Source organism: Passer montanus, unplaced genomic scaffold (assembly GCF_014805655.1).
Source record: "Passer montanus isolate IOZ18808 unplaced genomic scaffold, ASM1480565v1 scaffold6, whole genome shotgun sequence".
NCBI classification, from domain to species: Eukaryota; Metazoa; Chordata; class Aves; order Passeriformes; family Passeridae; genus Passer; species Passer montanus.
In genome coordinates, this window is record NW_024371037.1 from 3125309 (window position 1) to 3141717 (window position 16409).

The window sequence follows — 16409 nt, forward strand, 5'->3', positions numbered from 1 at the left end:
GAAAACCTGAACAGATCAAATCTTCTACAGTTCTTTGGAAACCAATCATTTTTGTAAGTCTAAGAGAGTGTCTTAAATAATTTCTCTATACCAGCGCATACAGCATGGACAACAAACAGGAGGAGCTGGAGGTCACAGTGCTGGTAGAGAGCTACACCCTTATTTCCATTACCGAAATTTGGTAGGACAAATCCCACAACTGAAGTGTGACTATGGATGGTCAGAAGGGCCAAGAGCATACCAAGGGGCAGTGGGGTTGCCTTCTAAAATGAGAAATGAACATACTCTGGGGAGTTGTCTCAAGAAAAGCCATGAGCAAGATTGAAATCTTAGGCACCAAGGTGAAAGAAGGAACCTTGTGGTTGGTATTTATTTCAGATCTAGGGGAGACTATTGACAAAGCCTTTCTGCTCCAGCTACAGACAGGCACTGCTTTTACACGCTCCTGTCCGGACGGGGACTTCAACCACTCTGACATGTGGAAAAGTACCACAACGAGCTGCAGGAGATTCCTGGAGTGCATTATGGATAACTTTACAAGGCAAAGCTTCCATGTAGGGCAAAAGGAGATGATTCACGACAGCCAGCACAGCCTTACAAAAGGTAAGTCCTGCCTAACTAACCTAGTAGTCTGACCAACCTAGTGGCCTTCTATGATGGAGTAACTCTTTTAAGCAGATAAGGGAAAATGTCATCTATCTGGACTTCTCTAACGCCTCTGACATGGTCCTCAACAACATCCCTCTCTCTAAACTGAAGAGAGATGGATTCAAGGGCTGGACTGCTCCACAGGTGAGGAATTGGCTGGATGGCTGCACCCTGAGAGCAGTGATCAATGGCTTGGACTCTGGTTGGAGATCAGTAATGAGTGGTGTTCCTCAGGGGTCTGTACTGGGACCAGTAGTACAGTTAATATTTTCATCAATGACCTAAGACCAAAGGACCAAGTATACCCGCAACAAATCTGCAGATGACACCAAGATGAATTGTGCAGTTGACACACCTGAAGGACAGGATCCCACCCAGACACAGTCAAACTCAAGAAGTGGGCCCCATGGGAATCTCATGGGGTTCAAAAAGGTCCTCCAGCAACTGGGTTGTGACAACCCCAGGTATCAGTACCAGCTGAGAGATTAATAGCTCCAGCCCCGTCAAGAACTTGAGTGTACTGGTGGATGAAAACCTCAGTATGAGCCGGCAGAGTATGCTTGCAGCCCAGAAAGTCAACTGCACCCAGGGCTGTATCAAAAGAGTGTGGCCAGCAGGTCAAGGGAGGTGATTCTGTCCCTCTACTCTGCCCTCATTTGGCCCCACCTGGACTGCTGCATCCAGCTCTGCAGCCCCCACCATAAGGCATAAAGCTGTTGGGAGTGGGTCCAGAGGAGGGCCACTAATACGATCAGACTGGAGCTCTCTTCTGAAGAAAGGATGAGAGAAATGGGGCTGCACATCCTGGAGAAGAGAGGGCCCAAATGAGACTTTACTGCAGCCTGTCAGTACTTAAAGGAGGTTTATAAGTAAATGGGGACAAACTGATTAGTAGGGCCTGTAGTGACTGGACAAGGCATACAGTTTTAAACTAAAAGAGGGTAGATTCAGACTACATATAAAGAAAAATTTTTTTACAATGAGGGTGCTGGACAAGGCGTACAGTTTTAAACTAAGAGGGTAGATTCAGACTACATATAAAGAAGAATTTTTTTACAATGAGGGTGAAGCACTGGAACAAGAGGTTGCCCAGAGAGATAGTAAATGCCTTACTCCTGTTAAAATTAAAGATTAGATTGGATGGGGCTTTGATCAACCTGATCTAGTTGAAGATGTTCCTGTTTATTGAAGAGGGGTTGGGACAATACAATCCTTAATGTTCCTTTCAACCCAAGCGATTCTATGAAAATTTCATATATTTTAAATAGTTTCAGTGCACAGCATGTACATATGTTACTTGACCCTAAAAGGATTAAAATACAGCTATCCTTCTACTGAAAAACCTGTAAGAATACTTGAATTATCTTTCCTTCAGAAAAGCTTCACCAAAGTAAAAGGTGTTTCATTTACCTGTTCTCTTTTTAATTTTTCACGCTTACGTATGAGTTCTATCAATAAACGTGCTCTTTCAAGATCATGGCGCAGCCTTTGCCAGTACTTCAATTTTTCTTTTAAGGCTTGCATTTCTTCATCATCTTCTCTCTAAGAAAACAATCAAAACATTTTCATGAAAAGAAAAATGCATATCTCTTTTTATAAGATAGTTCCATTCAACCACAAAACGTATGCACATGAAATGAGAATCTACTGTGACCAAGTTATGGCACTTGCTCATATGCTTCATGTTGCAACAACAGAAAACCTGTGGTCAGAGTATCTTCCAGAGTTACTTGAGGGTCTAACTGAAAATAAAATCTAAACTAGAAAGCAATCATATGGCAATGGCTATTGACATCAGAAGAAGCAACACAGCAAACAGCAACTGAGAAATACAACACGCTGCAAAATACAATACAGGATTTTCGCATCAAAATCCAAACTAGGTGAACACTACCAGTTTCTTCAGAAGCTCCAGCCTGGCAGAAACAAATTATTCATGTGGTCAACACAGTCCACCTCCCTCACACCCAGCAGAACTAGGACACACTTGTAACAAAACAAAATAATTATGGCTTGTGAGGACAGGAAATTAAAAGCTGTTTATTAGATAACAGAGTAACTTCAAATTATATTGCTGGTGAATAATGCAGCAATACACTCTTTTGGAAAAGGGATGAAAGAATTTAATTTACATTTTCAGAGTAAGCAATGTTTAAACACTTGTAGTATTTACATTGATTTGTACATACAAAACCCAGAGTGTTTGTTTGCCTTTACTATTTTTTCATAAGAAAAAGGGAGGATACTAGAATATGACTTCCAGAATTCAAATGGTATTGGTAATTCATCAGAAATGAGGCCATAAAGAAACTGCCTGATATTCGTACCAATTACACAAAAGAAACATCTGTTTTGGAAAATTATTACATTTGAAAAATGAGTCTTTTATAAAAGTGTATCTGAGAGATATCCAAAACTTTGCATGCTTGCCTGTAACTGGCAAAATGCAATATATACCTAGGTCATCTTGGAGGGTGTTCTAAAACCTAAAACAAAACCACTAAATTCCATCAGCTTTTATATATGGGAGACAGAGGAATAAAGGAAAATGACTAAGGAGATGAACAACAAACAACATTACAAAGTATTACACCAAAAGCCAAAAATTCATTAAAAGAATAATTTAGAAGTACCATAGGTCCTCTAAAGAAAGTTTGTGCAATTTTTTCAGATAGCTGGCCCTTCCTAGCTGGAAGCTTAAAAACATTATCTAATAGATTTGCCAGCGCTATAATTCTATCATCTGCATTGTATTTTATTGCTTCATGTACTTTGCAAAGGTAAAGCTTAAGTTTTATTCAAATCTCTGACTTCAGTGAAGCTGAAAATACTTAAAATATCAACCATTTCTGCACTAGAATATACCAATCTGGAAATAACAGTTTCATTAAGAAACTGTATTTCATTTTCTTTTCATTAAGAAAAACAAAACAACAACAACAACACCACCTAAAAAAGCCAACAAAAACACAAAAACCCCAAACAACTACAAAAAACCAAACAAACAAACCCCACAAAAAATACCCTACCCCAACAACCTAAAAACAGGAGCTAGAAACTTCTAGTTCCCTTTCCCAATGACTATTACAATTGACACTTCTAATTTCTTTTAAAGAGTTAAATCTTTACATAGACACAAGATAATTTAACTGCTGGGGTCAGAATGGTTCAAAGTAAGTTTTGACAGATAAGAGTATTAATATTTTCAATAATTTTCAATTCTTTAAAATTCTGAGGAGACTCACTGAAATAGGAAGCCTAACTGCCACTAACACTGCCACTACAGTGCCACTGCTACTCTCCTAAACCCCTTCATCTCCAAGTATAAACCTCATGCGTGGAAATGCAACCCAAATCTTAGTTGTACCATTTTTTCAGTTCTGCTGTTTGTCAGAACCAAAATTAAACTGCCAGAAGTAGCAGACTCATCCTCCCTTTTCTTGCAAATATTCAGAGCCTGCTCTTTTGCCATATTTAACTGCATAATTTAAGCAATTGGGGAACTGAGCCTGCTGAAAGCTAAGTCAACAAATTGTACTAGTTCTAGGGTGGGCAGGAAACCTAAATACAGCAAGAAAAAATAATGTTACAGCTAGCCTTAGGGTAGTTTATTAGATACTTAAGTACTTGGCTGAACCTCAAGGTGCAGTTGCACGCAAATAAAATAAAAATATTTTACCTGAATCAAGTTGTTTTACCAACCAATTTAATTCCATATAATAGGCACATACTTGTCAATCTGCAGATATGACCCAAAGTATCAAAAGTACCCTGCCACCCTTTTTTTTCTGCACACATACACTACCTTTCCAAATGGCACTCTGGTTTGGAGATTAATAGCAAGCCTCCAATATTTTGACACTTCTATGCAAAGTAATGCTTGCAGACAGTTTACAACTTAATAGCTAATATAACTCTCCTTTGCCCTAACCTATTTATTATCTGACATACAACATATACCTTAATTAGATTAAAGATCCATGAAAGTTGAAGAGAGCATGATATTGTTTCCAACAACCAACCAGCAAAAACTCAAGATACAAAGGATTCCATTCAACTTTTTTAGCTTTCTGACATAGAAAGTTTCTATTAACTTTCTCGTAAGGAAGTTCTTCTTCTTCCTTCTTTTTACAACTGTCCTGACAACCACCAAGTTTCATTTGGCTGATGACACAAGAAAAATTTATATAGGAATTCTCATTTGGAGAGGGACTCTTCATCAGGAACTAGGACAAGGAGCAATGAGTTAAAACTGAAAGAAGAGAAATTTAGATTAGATATTAGGAAGAAATTCTTGGCTGTGAGGGTGGTGTGGCACTGGAACAGATTGCCCAGAGAAGCTGTTAATGTCCCATTCCCAGACAGTGTTCAAGGTCAGGTTGGGTGGGGCATTGAGTAACCTGGTCCAGTGGAAGCTGTTCCTGCCCATGGCAGTATGTGAGAACTAAATGGTCTTTAAGGACCCTTCCACTCTAAACCATTCTGTGAGTCTATGGTTTTCCAGTGGACTAAGTTATTGCTGAACACAGTATTACCTAGAAATATTACCTAGTATTAAGTATTACCTAGAATATTACCTATTTGTTGATACTGAGAGAAGAGGAAAACGTTTTTAAGTCTACACAAAACATGCAGCAGCTGAGAACTTGTCTCAGCATTAGTATGCTACCAATGTCTCCATACCAGCAGGAATACTGTCAGTGTAGCACCATACCCCTCCTCCTGCTGGATGTGAATGTGTGAGAACAGCCTCACTCCTTAGAGAGGCTGTAACTTAATATGATACAAACAGAAATAGAATGACAGTGATGCAACTGGACCTTAAGCAATACAATTCATTTTATTAGCATGCTCTGCTGGACTTGTATGGCAATCAGACAAAACCATTTAGTGGTTGCAACTTGTGTCCTTAATGAAATCTCTGTGCAGGTGTGACCTTAAGTCATCAGCACCTTCTCTTTTATTTCTTCTAACAGTGGCTTTAAACTGACATCATCACTGCAGCAGCAGCAAGCTTCTACACTTATATTTCATGCTATATTTTCATTCAAGCATTCTTAAAGTTCAGGGAAAAAAACCTAAAATAATGAGGATGTAAATTTCTTAAGAGTATTCCAATACCTTTCCTTAATTTCTCTAGGTGGAGAGAGAAGTGAAAGCATAAACCATTCTCTTACAGAGTTCCTTGTTCCTGCAAATGGTGAGGCAGTCCAGGTCATTTAGCCTGGTCTAGAACTCTTAGATCTTCAAAACCATACCATAACTAAACTGTGAAACACATTTATTAGGAAGTAAGTCTAGATCATGAAGACCTCTCCCTTTGCCAAATTTGTTCTAGTAACCAAACAGAGAGGGACCAAAACCACTTTCTACCATACATTCTTAAACCATTTTCAGGGTTTTGGTTCATCATTATAGCACTTCTTTTCTGTTTAAACAACAATTTTTAAAAATCCCTGGATCTTATTACATCACTGTTTATATTTGATAAACTGAAAAATCTATGTAGGTATCTTAATATTCTGACCCCTCACATAAAATAAAAAGAATTTTCCCATCTGGACTGAAATTAACAAAATAATCTAAAACTTTTTAAGGTGTTCTCACAACAGGTATGCCACTGTTGTTTATTGTCTTGATTACAAATTGGTTTATACTTGGGAGTAACAAAATACATTCACTGCCTTGCAGTTATGACTGCTTTAATAAATAGCTATTGAAAGTGCTCTGAAAAAGACACAATGTCATACACAGGACACTTGCTACTCACTCAAAAGCACTAACTACACATTTTTCATCAACAGACTCATTTATTACTCAGCTCACCTTGGAACAAGATTTTACTTTTCAAAAGAATAAACTTTTCAACACACCAATATAAATAGCTTCCAATTTATTTAGAATATATTTCCTTATTTAAGAATCATTCTCAAATTAGAAAAGACAATAAAGAACTACTTTTGTAGTAGTTTTGTTTGTACCGAAGTGTAAACAGACAACTGAATTTTAAAATGCTCATATTAAAGGCCTATTTTATTTTAATCAAACATTAATTACAATAATAGTTTTATTGTGATAATCATTATTTAAATACATAGCAATGTTGCACCCTTATCATGTCATCCCAGAAGAAAACTGGCTTGTGTAATTTTTTGGACACTGACAGTGGTCTAGTTCTATGCTGCCACAATAGCACCTTGCTTGCCTTTAGTATTTTATAAGGACTCAAGCTCATTTAAAAAGAAGTTTATTGTCTCAACAAATTAATTTCAACTATTATTAGGTAACACTAGGTACACTGCTAAGTATCACTTTTCAAACCTCTAATACAGAAGTAAAAGATGAATCAAATTTTAAAATGTAGTTATATAGAAACAATGAAAACAAGATAAACAAGTAGCTGGTTTATATTCAAAGCTGACTTCACCTAAAAGGAGTCCATGTAAATGGAATTCGAGAATCTCAGCTATGAGGAAAGGCTGAGAGAGCTCAAACCGTTTAGCCTGGAGGAGAAAAGGCTCAGGAGCAGAAATCTCACCAACCTAAATACTTGAAGGGAGGAGGCAAAAACATAGAGCCAGGCTCCATTCAGAGGTGCCCAGTGACAACACAAGAGGCAATGGCACAAAGTAAGAACAGGCATCAGAAGACTCTTGGTTTCTTTCTAAACTGTAAGGGTGACCAAGCACTGGCACAGCTGCCCAGAGAAGTTGTGGAGTTTCCACCCTTGGATAACTCAAAAGCCAGCTGGACATGGTGCTGGACAACCTGTTCTAAGTGACCCTGCTTGAGCAGTGGGGTTGTATCAGATGACCTCCAGAGGTCCTTTCCAATCTCAATTAATCTGGAAATTACTAATTAGATTTTTTTTCCACAAGAACAGCTAAAAAAATAAACACACACAAACATGACAGATCAACTAATTAGGAAGCAGTGTTGACCACGGTATTTTTTATGACTACATCAATCAATTACTTAATCAGCAAACAGAAATACAATTCTGACAAAAATAACAGTTCCACTTCAGCGGGGAGAAAAAATTCAATTTAATACGAGTAAATTATTATAAAATTAATTGCTACATTTTAGAAGCTATTTTACAGGAAGTCAAGCACCAGGAGAATGGAAAGAACACACCCACCTACACATTCCATTCCATTCAAAAAGGTAACTTGGATGCAGTAAAAATTTCCACATCATGATGCTTCATAGCATTTCAAAGTCTACATGTACACAATTCAGACATTTTAATTATTTTTGAAGCTATCCAGTAACTTGAAACCAAAACAGACCACCTGGAGTTGCTGTTTTGATGTTTTTCAACAACTTATTCAGAGGAGTGTACAACTGAACTTATGCTTGTCTACAGTCCCACTTAACTGTGTCAAAATCAAACCAGAAGCTGAAACAGGTCTTTGAACTTCATCACCAACTTGCACTTTGTTATTACCAACCAAGGTGGGCAATACAGATCTGAATTTGAAAACTGTAAACTAGCTGTCTAACCCTTTACCTTATTAAAATCCACGTTTTTTTCAACTGTCAAATACGACATCTGCTCTGCAGCTTTTGATGAATTTAATATAACTTTTATTTTTTATCTGACAGTACATTGAAGAATGAATTCCAAAAAACTACAACACTTACCGAAGAATAATGGCACTATGATATTTGTGATGACAGTATTTTTGTGAAACATTTAAGCAAAACAGAAGAAAAAGCTGCAATTTTTTTTTTCATGTCACGTATTAAAAAGTATTAGATAATTCCCAACTGCCAAAATAGGTAATATCACTTCAGAACAGGGTAAAGAATTTCTTCAGTCCTGAGTAAAAGAAGTTTTTACTTTGTGCTAGGCTTCCCAGTTTATTTTTAACTCACTAAAACGGAAAATTTCCAATTTCTGCTTATAAATAAAAAGTATGTCACATACCTGTTGTGTGTTTCTTTGTGACTGTAAACTGGATTGCAGCCTTCTCAAGAGTGGAACACCATTCCTAGACAGTCTTTTAAGCAACCAGTAACTGTGCACTCGTTCAACAAAATGCTTCTTTCGCTGAATGGCCACCTGATTCATAATCTTATTTAATCTAAAACACGGAAAAACTGATATTGTATTTTTCACAGCAAAGCATATAACATATTTATCTATGGAAGTTAAACATCACATATATATGAATGTATACTGTAAAACCAGAAGCAATCACTATGTTACTAACTTCTTTCAGTAAGATCCCTTCCAGTACAATTATTTCTGAGCAGTAAATTACAACCAAATACATCTGCTTGACACTGTGGGTTCTACCAAATACATTAAGATACTTTATAAAGATAAAGGGAATCAATATTTTTGTAATCATTATTGGTAGAGCAATCCCAGATTAGGGCTGAGAATTAAGCTTTATGTGCATTTCGCATAGAATGATTTTCCTGTTGAAAATGAAATCAGATAAAAAGCTCCAAATCACTATCACAATTTTCACTATGCAAATCATCAGATCATTTGTAGCCATCTACAGAAAGATTAGTACTTTATTTTACAGACAATACATCTTCAAACTCCTCCCATAAAAACATGCTATGAAAGCCTTGTATTACTCTACATAAATTTCTGACAAATAAACCAAACAAAAAATACAAAACACAGGAACAATTATTATTTTACCCCACATACACAAGAAAATAACCAAAGAGAGAAGACGTGAGGACGATGTGAACAGTTAACAAAATATTTGATCAAAATTAATCAGGATTTTCTCCAATTGCTTTTTAACAAATGTAAATCCTCTTTGCATATACTTTTTTACAAATACTCAAGCAAAGTGCCTTATCAACATCACACACAACAATACTGATTCCTATTTTTCAAAAAATGACATGTTAGATGACCAAGCCTCAAACATGACAGTGGCTTCTCAAAACATATTAAAAAGAAAGCTTATCTGAAACAAATCTTCAGCTGTTCATGCCTACAGTATCTTGAAATTATGGCAAAATAGAAATTAGAAAAAGGTAATAGGTATAGAATGAAAATATTTTCTCTTTCTATGATAATGCTGGTATTTGTAACTGGTGGCAGCCTTGTAAAATTAACACAAGATGTCCCAAGCTCCCAAGCCCCTGCATTGCCAGAGATGGTTCCTTCATCTGGGGGCAGGGGTGAGCTGGAAAGAGAGCTGGATGTAAAACAGTTACAGAAAGGATAGTAACAATGAAAAAAGAAATCTGTTAATTCTTCACTCAGAATATTACTACTACCCACAGTAAAACTCTACAATTGATGGTAGAGGGTTTATTGCATATTCTCCAAAAGTTAACACTAAACCAAGCGAATATTAACTCAAGAAGTATCTGATTTGTAGAGGAGTACCATGAGACATTTAAACAAGAATCACGATTGTATATACATACTAATGTTTTTCTACTTTTCCCCTTTTTATATTGGGAAGAAAGCAGTTTTGCAGGGAAGTGACAAAAGCTAAGTAGTCAAAACACCTAAAGAAAATGTAAAGTTAGAAGTAAGCCATGGGTAAAATGGTTCTTAAGAATATCTGGGAAAACTAAATATTTTTCAGACTAACATACACGTGAGTGTACTTTGAGTTCAAAGGTCATCCATCCCTGGGATCTTTTGGACTGTGTAGAACATAAGGTGCAAGAGGCTCAGTGCTACTAACTATAGCTAAAGTTTTCAGTCATCACCAGGTAAAAACAGAGCAAACCCAGATTTTCTTTAAAGTACAGTGCCGTTGTGTCATTTGGTTTCTCAATTACATTGGGTTTTTTAATTAATAACTAAGCTAGTTAGGCATTCTTGAAAAATTCTAGCTTAATTTAAAGCTTAGATCTGCAGATGGACTTCAGACTCTCTTGTACACCTTTCACTGGAAAGCAGACACAGGCTCCACAAAGATTTACTCAATGCAGAACAGATGTGACCCTACTAAACTTCAAACAACATAATTACAATTAATTATAGAATGCAATCAGAGTCAAATAATTGCTTTCACAAATCTCTTGGAAACAGTAAAACCTACTGAACCAAGTCAAAAAAAGCACAGCCAAATACAAAACTATTTGGAAAGATCAGAGAATCATAACATGAAAAAAGGTGCCCTGGATTCATGCCCATCAGATGTGGCAAGACTAAGGAAACATCTTCAACTACAGCTTTACATGCATTTGCCAATTCACATAACAAACCATTCTATGAATATATAATAGCAGTGTTAAAAGAAGCTTAAGAAAGATGTTCACAGAAGACACTTTCCAACTTTCAAAATATAAATAGAAGGTAATTAGGAGTGTAGAGACTACTTTAAAAGTAGTTGCAAACTACTCATCTCTGCCTTCCCCTTTATATTAAACCAAGTATTTAATTTAAACAACACACATGGGTGGCAGCTAGATACTTGTCAAAATACAGAGCTCTCAAACCTTCACGTGGCAGGTATCTACACAGCCTCTACACTATGAACTTAGTGCTGGCAGGATGTTACACCTGCTGTTAGACTCTAACTACCCACTACCTATATCACAGCTCTTCAACCATCCTTTTGCTTAGTCTGATACTTCCAGGCAGACTAGTACCGTCCCAAGCACCTTAAATTTTGATGGGCCATACAACTATTTTGGGGAAATGAGACAACATTGCTGTAGAACCCTGTAAGATGCAAGACTGGGCACTGATTTTGAAGCTCCTGCCACTTAAATGAATTTTCCATACATTCTACTTCCCTTTTCCTCCTCCATCAAAGATGCAATAAAAAAACCCTGAAGAATAATAAAAAAGGCATGTATTTGGGATAGGTGAGGGAGAGCTGTTTAAAGACTTCATCATTTTGCAATACAGGATCTGACTTGGACATGACAGGATTAATTGCTACAGTACACTGATAAATCCCCAATGCAGAGGCAAGGCTTAGAGAACTTGGGGCACCTTCCAGAACTATAGAAAACACCTCAGCAGAGGCATTTTCTTGCTAAGCCATCTGTCCACACTAGAACTTTTTCCACTATAAGCACATCAAAAAAGAACAGCTTTCTGTATTATTTTCTAAAGGCAAGTCAAGCATATCAACTACTGGGAGAAAAAACCTTCACTTTCCCTCAACAGTTATTTAAAACATTGTACATTGATAGAGGAATTTGAAAATTCTTAAAAAGATGACTGTTCCAATGATATTCAGTGACTGCTGCTATCTAGCTGGGCTCATAGAAGAAGTGTTAGGTTTCAAGCTGATGACCACTGCAGCCTTTTGATGTTTTAGCACTATCAGTCATACTGATTCTTGGTTTTGTTCTTTTAGAGCTACATGCCAAAACTACACAGATGACCAAAACATTTTTCAGAACTGTTTTAATTGTGCCACAGCCAACTAAGTGAGCCAGAACCACTTCCTTTTCCCAGCCCCAGACCTTAAAACACCGATGTGCACTAGAAATGGGGATGTCATACAATTCCCTGCTTGTCTTTAAACAGGCAAAGGTCCCTTTGGAAGTGAACCTTTGAAATAGCACCTACAGTCTCCTCACATGGAGAAACTGGATGGATAATCCACCCTGTAAAGGATGACACACTTAATGCACCGGTCAATGCATTCAGAGAGCCGAGTGTGTTACTCAGTCCTTGCTTCCTCACCTTTTACAGAAATGCATAAAATAAATTTTGTCAATGTAAGAGATGTGCTTTCAACATATTAGCAAATCTCACAGCTGCCTTCTTTGACTCATGACTTCTCTCCCAGTTTCAGTTACATATCACTGTGGGAACTATGGCAACTGGTTACAGGGAAAAGTGAAACCAGTATTTTTGGTGACCAACTGCAAGGCAGTTTAACCTCAGAAAGTGAGAGATAATCAGCCACTTTTTTATCAATCTTTACTAACCACTGACAGACCATACATGCTTTTTCATTCCACAGGTATTATTTTACCTCAAGATTCTTAAGTTTTTAAAATATAAACTGGAGAGAATAGTTTCTTGATCAAGTATGTGATTTTGACAACATTACTGGAGTAACTCAAGCACAAGGAACTCAATATGAAAATCTGTATTAATCAAACACCCAAAGAAAGATCAAATATCCATTAAAACTAGGCAATTTTTGAACATGAATGAACCCTAGTATTTTAATTACCATACCTGTCCTGAGTCTCCAGTTTTATCAGTTTGTTACTTTGCATTGTCCTTTATCCAGCACAGCACTACTAAAGGTACACACAACACAGGAAAACTGTATTATATCGTGTAAAATTTCATTCAGTATCACTAACATACCAGTTTCTCTTGACCTATGCTAATACCCATTAACAATCAAATTATGTTCCACTTGACAGGGCAAATAAAATACCCTTCTTTTCCCACACAAAGATTATGCAGATATGTTTAAAAACCTGTCAGAACAAAATGCTAAAAATATTTATTGAACAAATTACAACAAAGTAAACAGAGTTTTCAGAACACTTGAATTTTCAAGCAAAGTTCACAAAATGTACTGAGACTTGTAGGAAGCAGGAAAGATACAAGACTTCTCGACAGATAATTATAGTAATTCCAATGACACTTACTGGAAGACAATTAGCATAAAACTAAAATGAAAAGCTATGGAAGAATTTATTTGGGGAATTGGAATTAATTCTGGAGCCTTACCACCTATTCCTCCTAGCTCCATATCAAAAAATTTCAGTTTTTGAAGACCAGAATGCCCACCTGGACAGACAAAACTCTCTCTACTCTTCTCATGGAAACCTGTGGCAGCAGCTGCTTATCAAAGTGTTGTAAAACTTGTCTTTCAATACACTTTTTTTTAAACAGTGAAAAGCCACAACTTTGATATCCTATTCCTCAATAAAAGATAAAATGTACTATATGATTTATTAACTTAAAAATAAAAAACTCCTCAAACTGTTCTGACCAACTTGAAAGGCAAATGAGTAACTATGTAAAAATCAGAATCCAACTGCATGTCTTTATTTCCTTTTGAAAAAAGATAACATTCCTTTAATACCAAGCAAAGTAAGCTAGATGCCTAACAGAGTGCATATCAAATCCTGGAAAGACTGAAAAATATTTCATTTCAATCTCTGCAACACATGAGAAAAAAAGTCTGCAGAATCCACATGCAAGAAATACACACCTTCTTAATTAGAACTACTTTGCAGGTTTTATTCCTTTTGGACTGTTATGTTTTAGAAGTCTAGCTACTGAAGTTGTCTCTCCTAGGCTGAAACTCTAACAGCATATATTTAATATACTGATACATCTTCTGAAGCCTTAAAGTCTCTCCAGGTCCCTATTCTTTATTCAACATTTACTGATATTTAAATAGTATTTGATTTTGAATGCACACGTAGGAAGCACTTTTTATTGCTTACGTGTCTGTGAACCCCCTATTTTTCTATTTGATCAAGCAGCTTGTAAAATTTTGCCTGGACAAGAAAAGTAGAACAGTGAACTGAAGAGGTAAGAAAACAGTTATTTCAGTTAATTCTGTTACCTTCTTCCTATTCTAACAACTAGTTTGTGATATTCCAAAACTTTGGATAAGGAAAAAAACCTAAAACAATAATAAAATAAAACACTAAAACCAAACACATCACAAACAAAGAAAACCTCTCACCCTATCACATTGGAAAAATCTCTTCTCAGAAAAACTCTATGCACAGATTTACCTCTGCCAGTTCCTATACATATATAATGACCACACATGACTTTGAAATCCAATATCAAAAGGCTAAATTCACATCAGATGTATTAATCAAAAATCACATTTTGATCTGTAATAAGAGGAATGCTCAGTATTTATCTTCTAATTTTTTGTGCACTCTGTAACTTGATGATTGAATAAAAAAACTGCCAGGAGACAATTCTTCAGACAATGCATTCTTTAGATGTTTTGCTATGGTACAAATCACAGTGTCCTCTATTTGCCACAAAAAAAAAAAAAAAAAAAAAAAAAAAAAACCAAACAAAAAAAACCAAAAACACACCCAAAAAAATCAATCCCCCACCCCCCCCCAAAAAAAAATACAAAAACACCACAAATTAAGGAAAAAAATGAATGGAAGTTTACATAACTGGTCACAACCAAAAACACACCCAAAAAAATCAACCCCCCTCCCCCCCAAAAAAAACCCAAAAAAACCACAAATTAAGAAAAAAAAATGAATGGAAGTTTACATAACTGGTGAAACTCAGAAGTTCTGAAAAACAAAATACAAAATCACATAAATCTTGGTCTTCATAACTGCATTATCACACATATAATCATTGTGCACCAAAGCCCTTAGAAAGCACACAGAATATTAATGATAAGCCTTACAGACATAACATATTAATTTGTTTTAAGCTTCTTGGCCTTGTACACATAAAATAAACAAAAGAAAAAATGCCTTATTTTTACTCAAAATCTACTTTTACAATTTACTAAATAAGTTACACTTCTTTGAACACATTAATTAATCCTTATTTAATAAGCCAACCAGTGTCAAGATGAACTAGCTTCAAAATAATGTTCCAAAGTTACCTTTACTTTTTATAAATACTACTGAGGCAAAACTAGTGAACATCTCAGTAGCTTTTTAAATGTAGGGAAAATTACTTTTTCTTTAAGCAAAGAGAACAGGCTGACATCTCCAGTAGTTTCTACATGTAACAGAAAGGTTTCAAAGTCAAACAATGGGACAAGATAAGAAACATCAGCAGTTGAAGACTTCTGGCATTTCCCTCAGGTGATTCTATGATCCAAGTATCACAGTCACAAGGCACACCTATATCATGCTCCCCTAGAATTAAAATAAGCATTTTCACATGATTCTGTAAAATATACATACATGTATATTCAAGGATAAAGAGCTAACAGACATTGGTCTGGATTTATTCAGCTTCCAAGTTCTTTGCAATGCTGGCCCCGGCAGTATTTTTCAATAGTTTTTTTATGCTGAATTTTAAGCCACATTTCTTGTTCTTTCCCCCCCGACCTTGAAAACTTTCTGAATGTATTAAAAAAAAAAACAGGGTACCCCAAAAATGTTTTTTTAAATCCCCCAAAGAAATCCACAAGCTATATATATGAATACGAAGTATCATCTGTGAATGCAGACTGACAGTATCTTGAAGGCTTTGTTAATGTTTCTTTTCCCTTATACTGCATTTCAACACTTTGTTTATTCATTATTTATTTTTCTGGTCCTTATTTCCTTTAAGGGACAATCAAGATTCCTGTGTTAAGATAACAAGACTACATCTAATTACTTGGTAAGAAAGTTCAGGATAGTCCAACTGGGTAAATTATAAACCAAAAGAAAATACTGGTTTTGCCTTGAGACACAGTAACAGAAATCCAGCTTACTATCAAGCACAGTATTCCTCCTAATAAACCAAAGATCAACATAGAGAAATCAGTTAAGGTGGGGCACATAAATGCTGATCTGTCAGAAGAGCTGAAGATGTTTTTGTAAGAGTCTCAGCAATTTTTGCTCTCAGTTGTCAGCTATTACTTACCTTACTTTCATAATCTTTTAATTCCCTTTTAACATCAATGATGCAATACACCTCATGAAACAACAGTGTTCCTACTTCTAATACAAATGGGGCTTTTTTACTTATTCTTTGCTTTCTATACCAGGATTGCATTTCAAATGTTTTCTTTATTTTAGACATAGCAAACATGCCATGTTTGCAGAAAGAGAAACTAAAGATGAAAGCAAATATTTATATGCTTTTAATGCCAGCTTCCATTTAAGCAGAACTTCCATAG

The 16409-nt window shown here is 36.0% G+C and overlaps 1 protein-coding gene across 5 annotated transcripts in view; it reads right to left on the reverse strand.

The window, feature by feature from the left end:
• BRD1 (bromodomain containing 1) overlaps positions 1-16409 on the reverse strand; it is a 66666-nt gene that overhangs the window by 32656 nt on the left and 17601 nt on the right. For all 5 annotated transcript variants that reach the window (XM_039726832.1, XM_039726833.1, XM_039726835.1 and 2 more), the window contains 2 exons: positions 8582-8738; positions 2059-2190 (listed from right to left, as the gene is read on the reverse strand). In XM_039726832.1, the coding sequence (XP_039582766.1) occupies positions 2059-2190; positions 8582-8738 (289 nt within the window). The remainder of the gene's footprint in view (positions 1-2058; positions 2191-8581; positions 8739-16409) is intronic.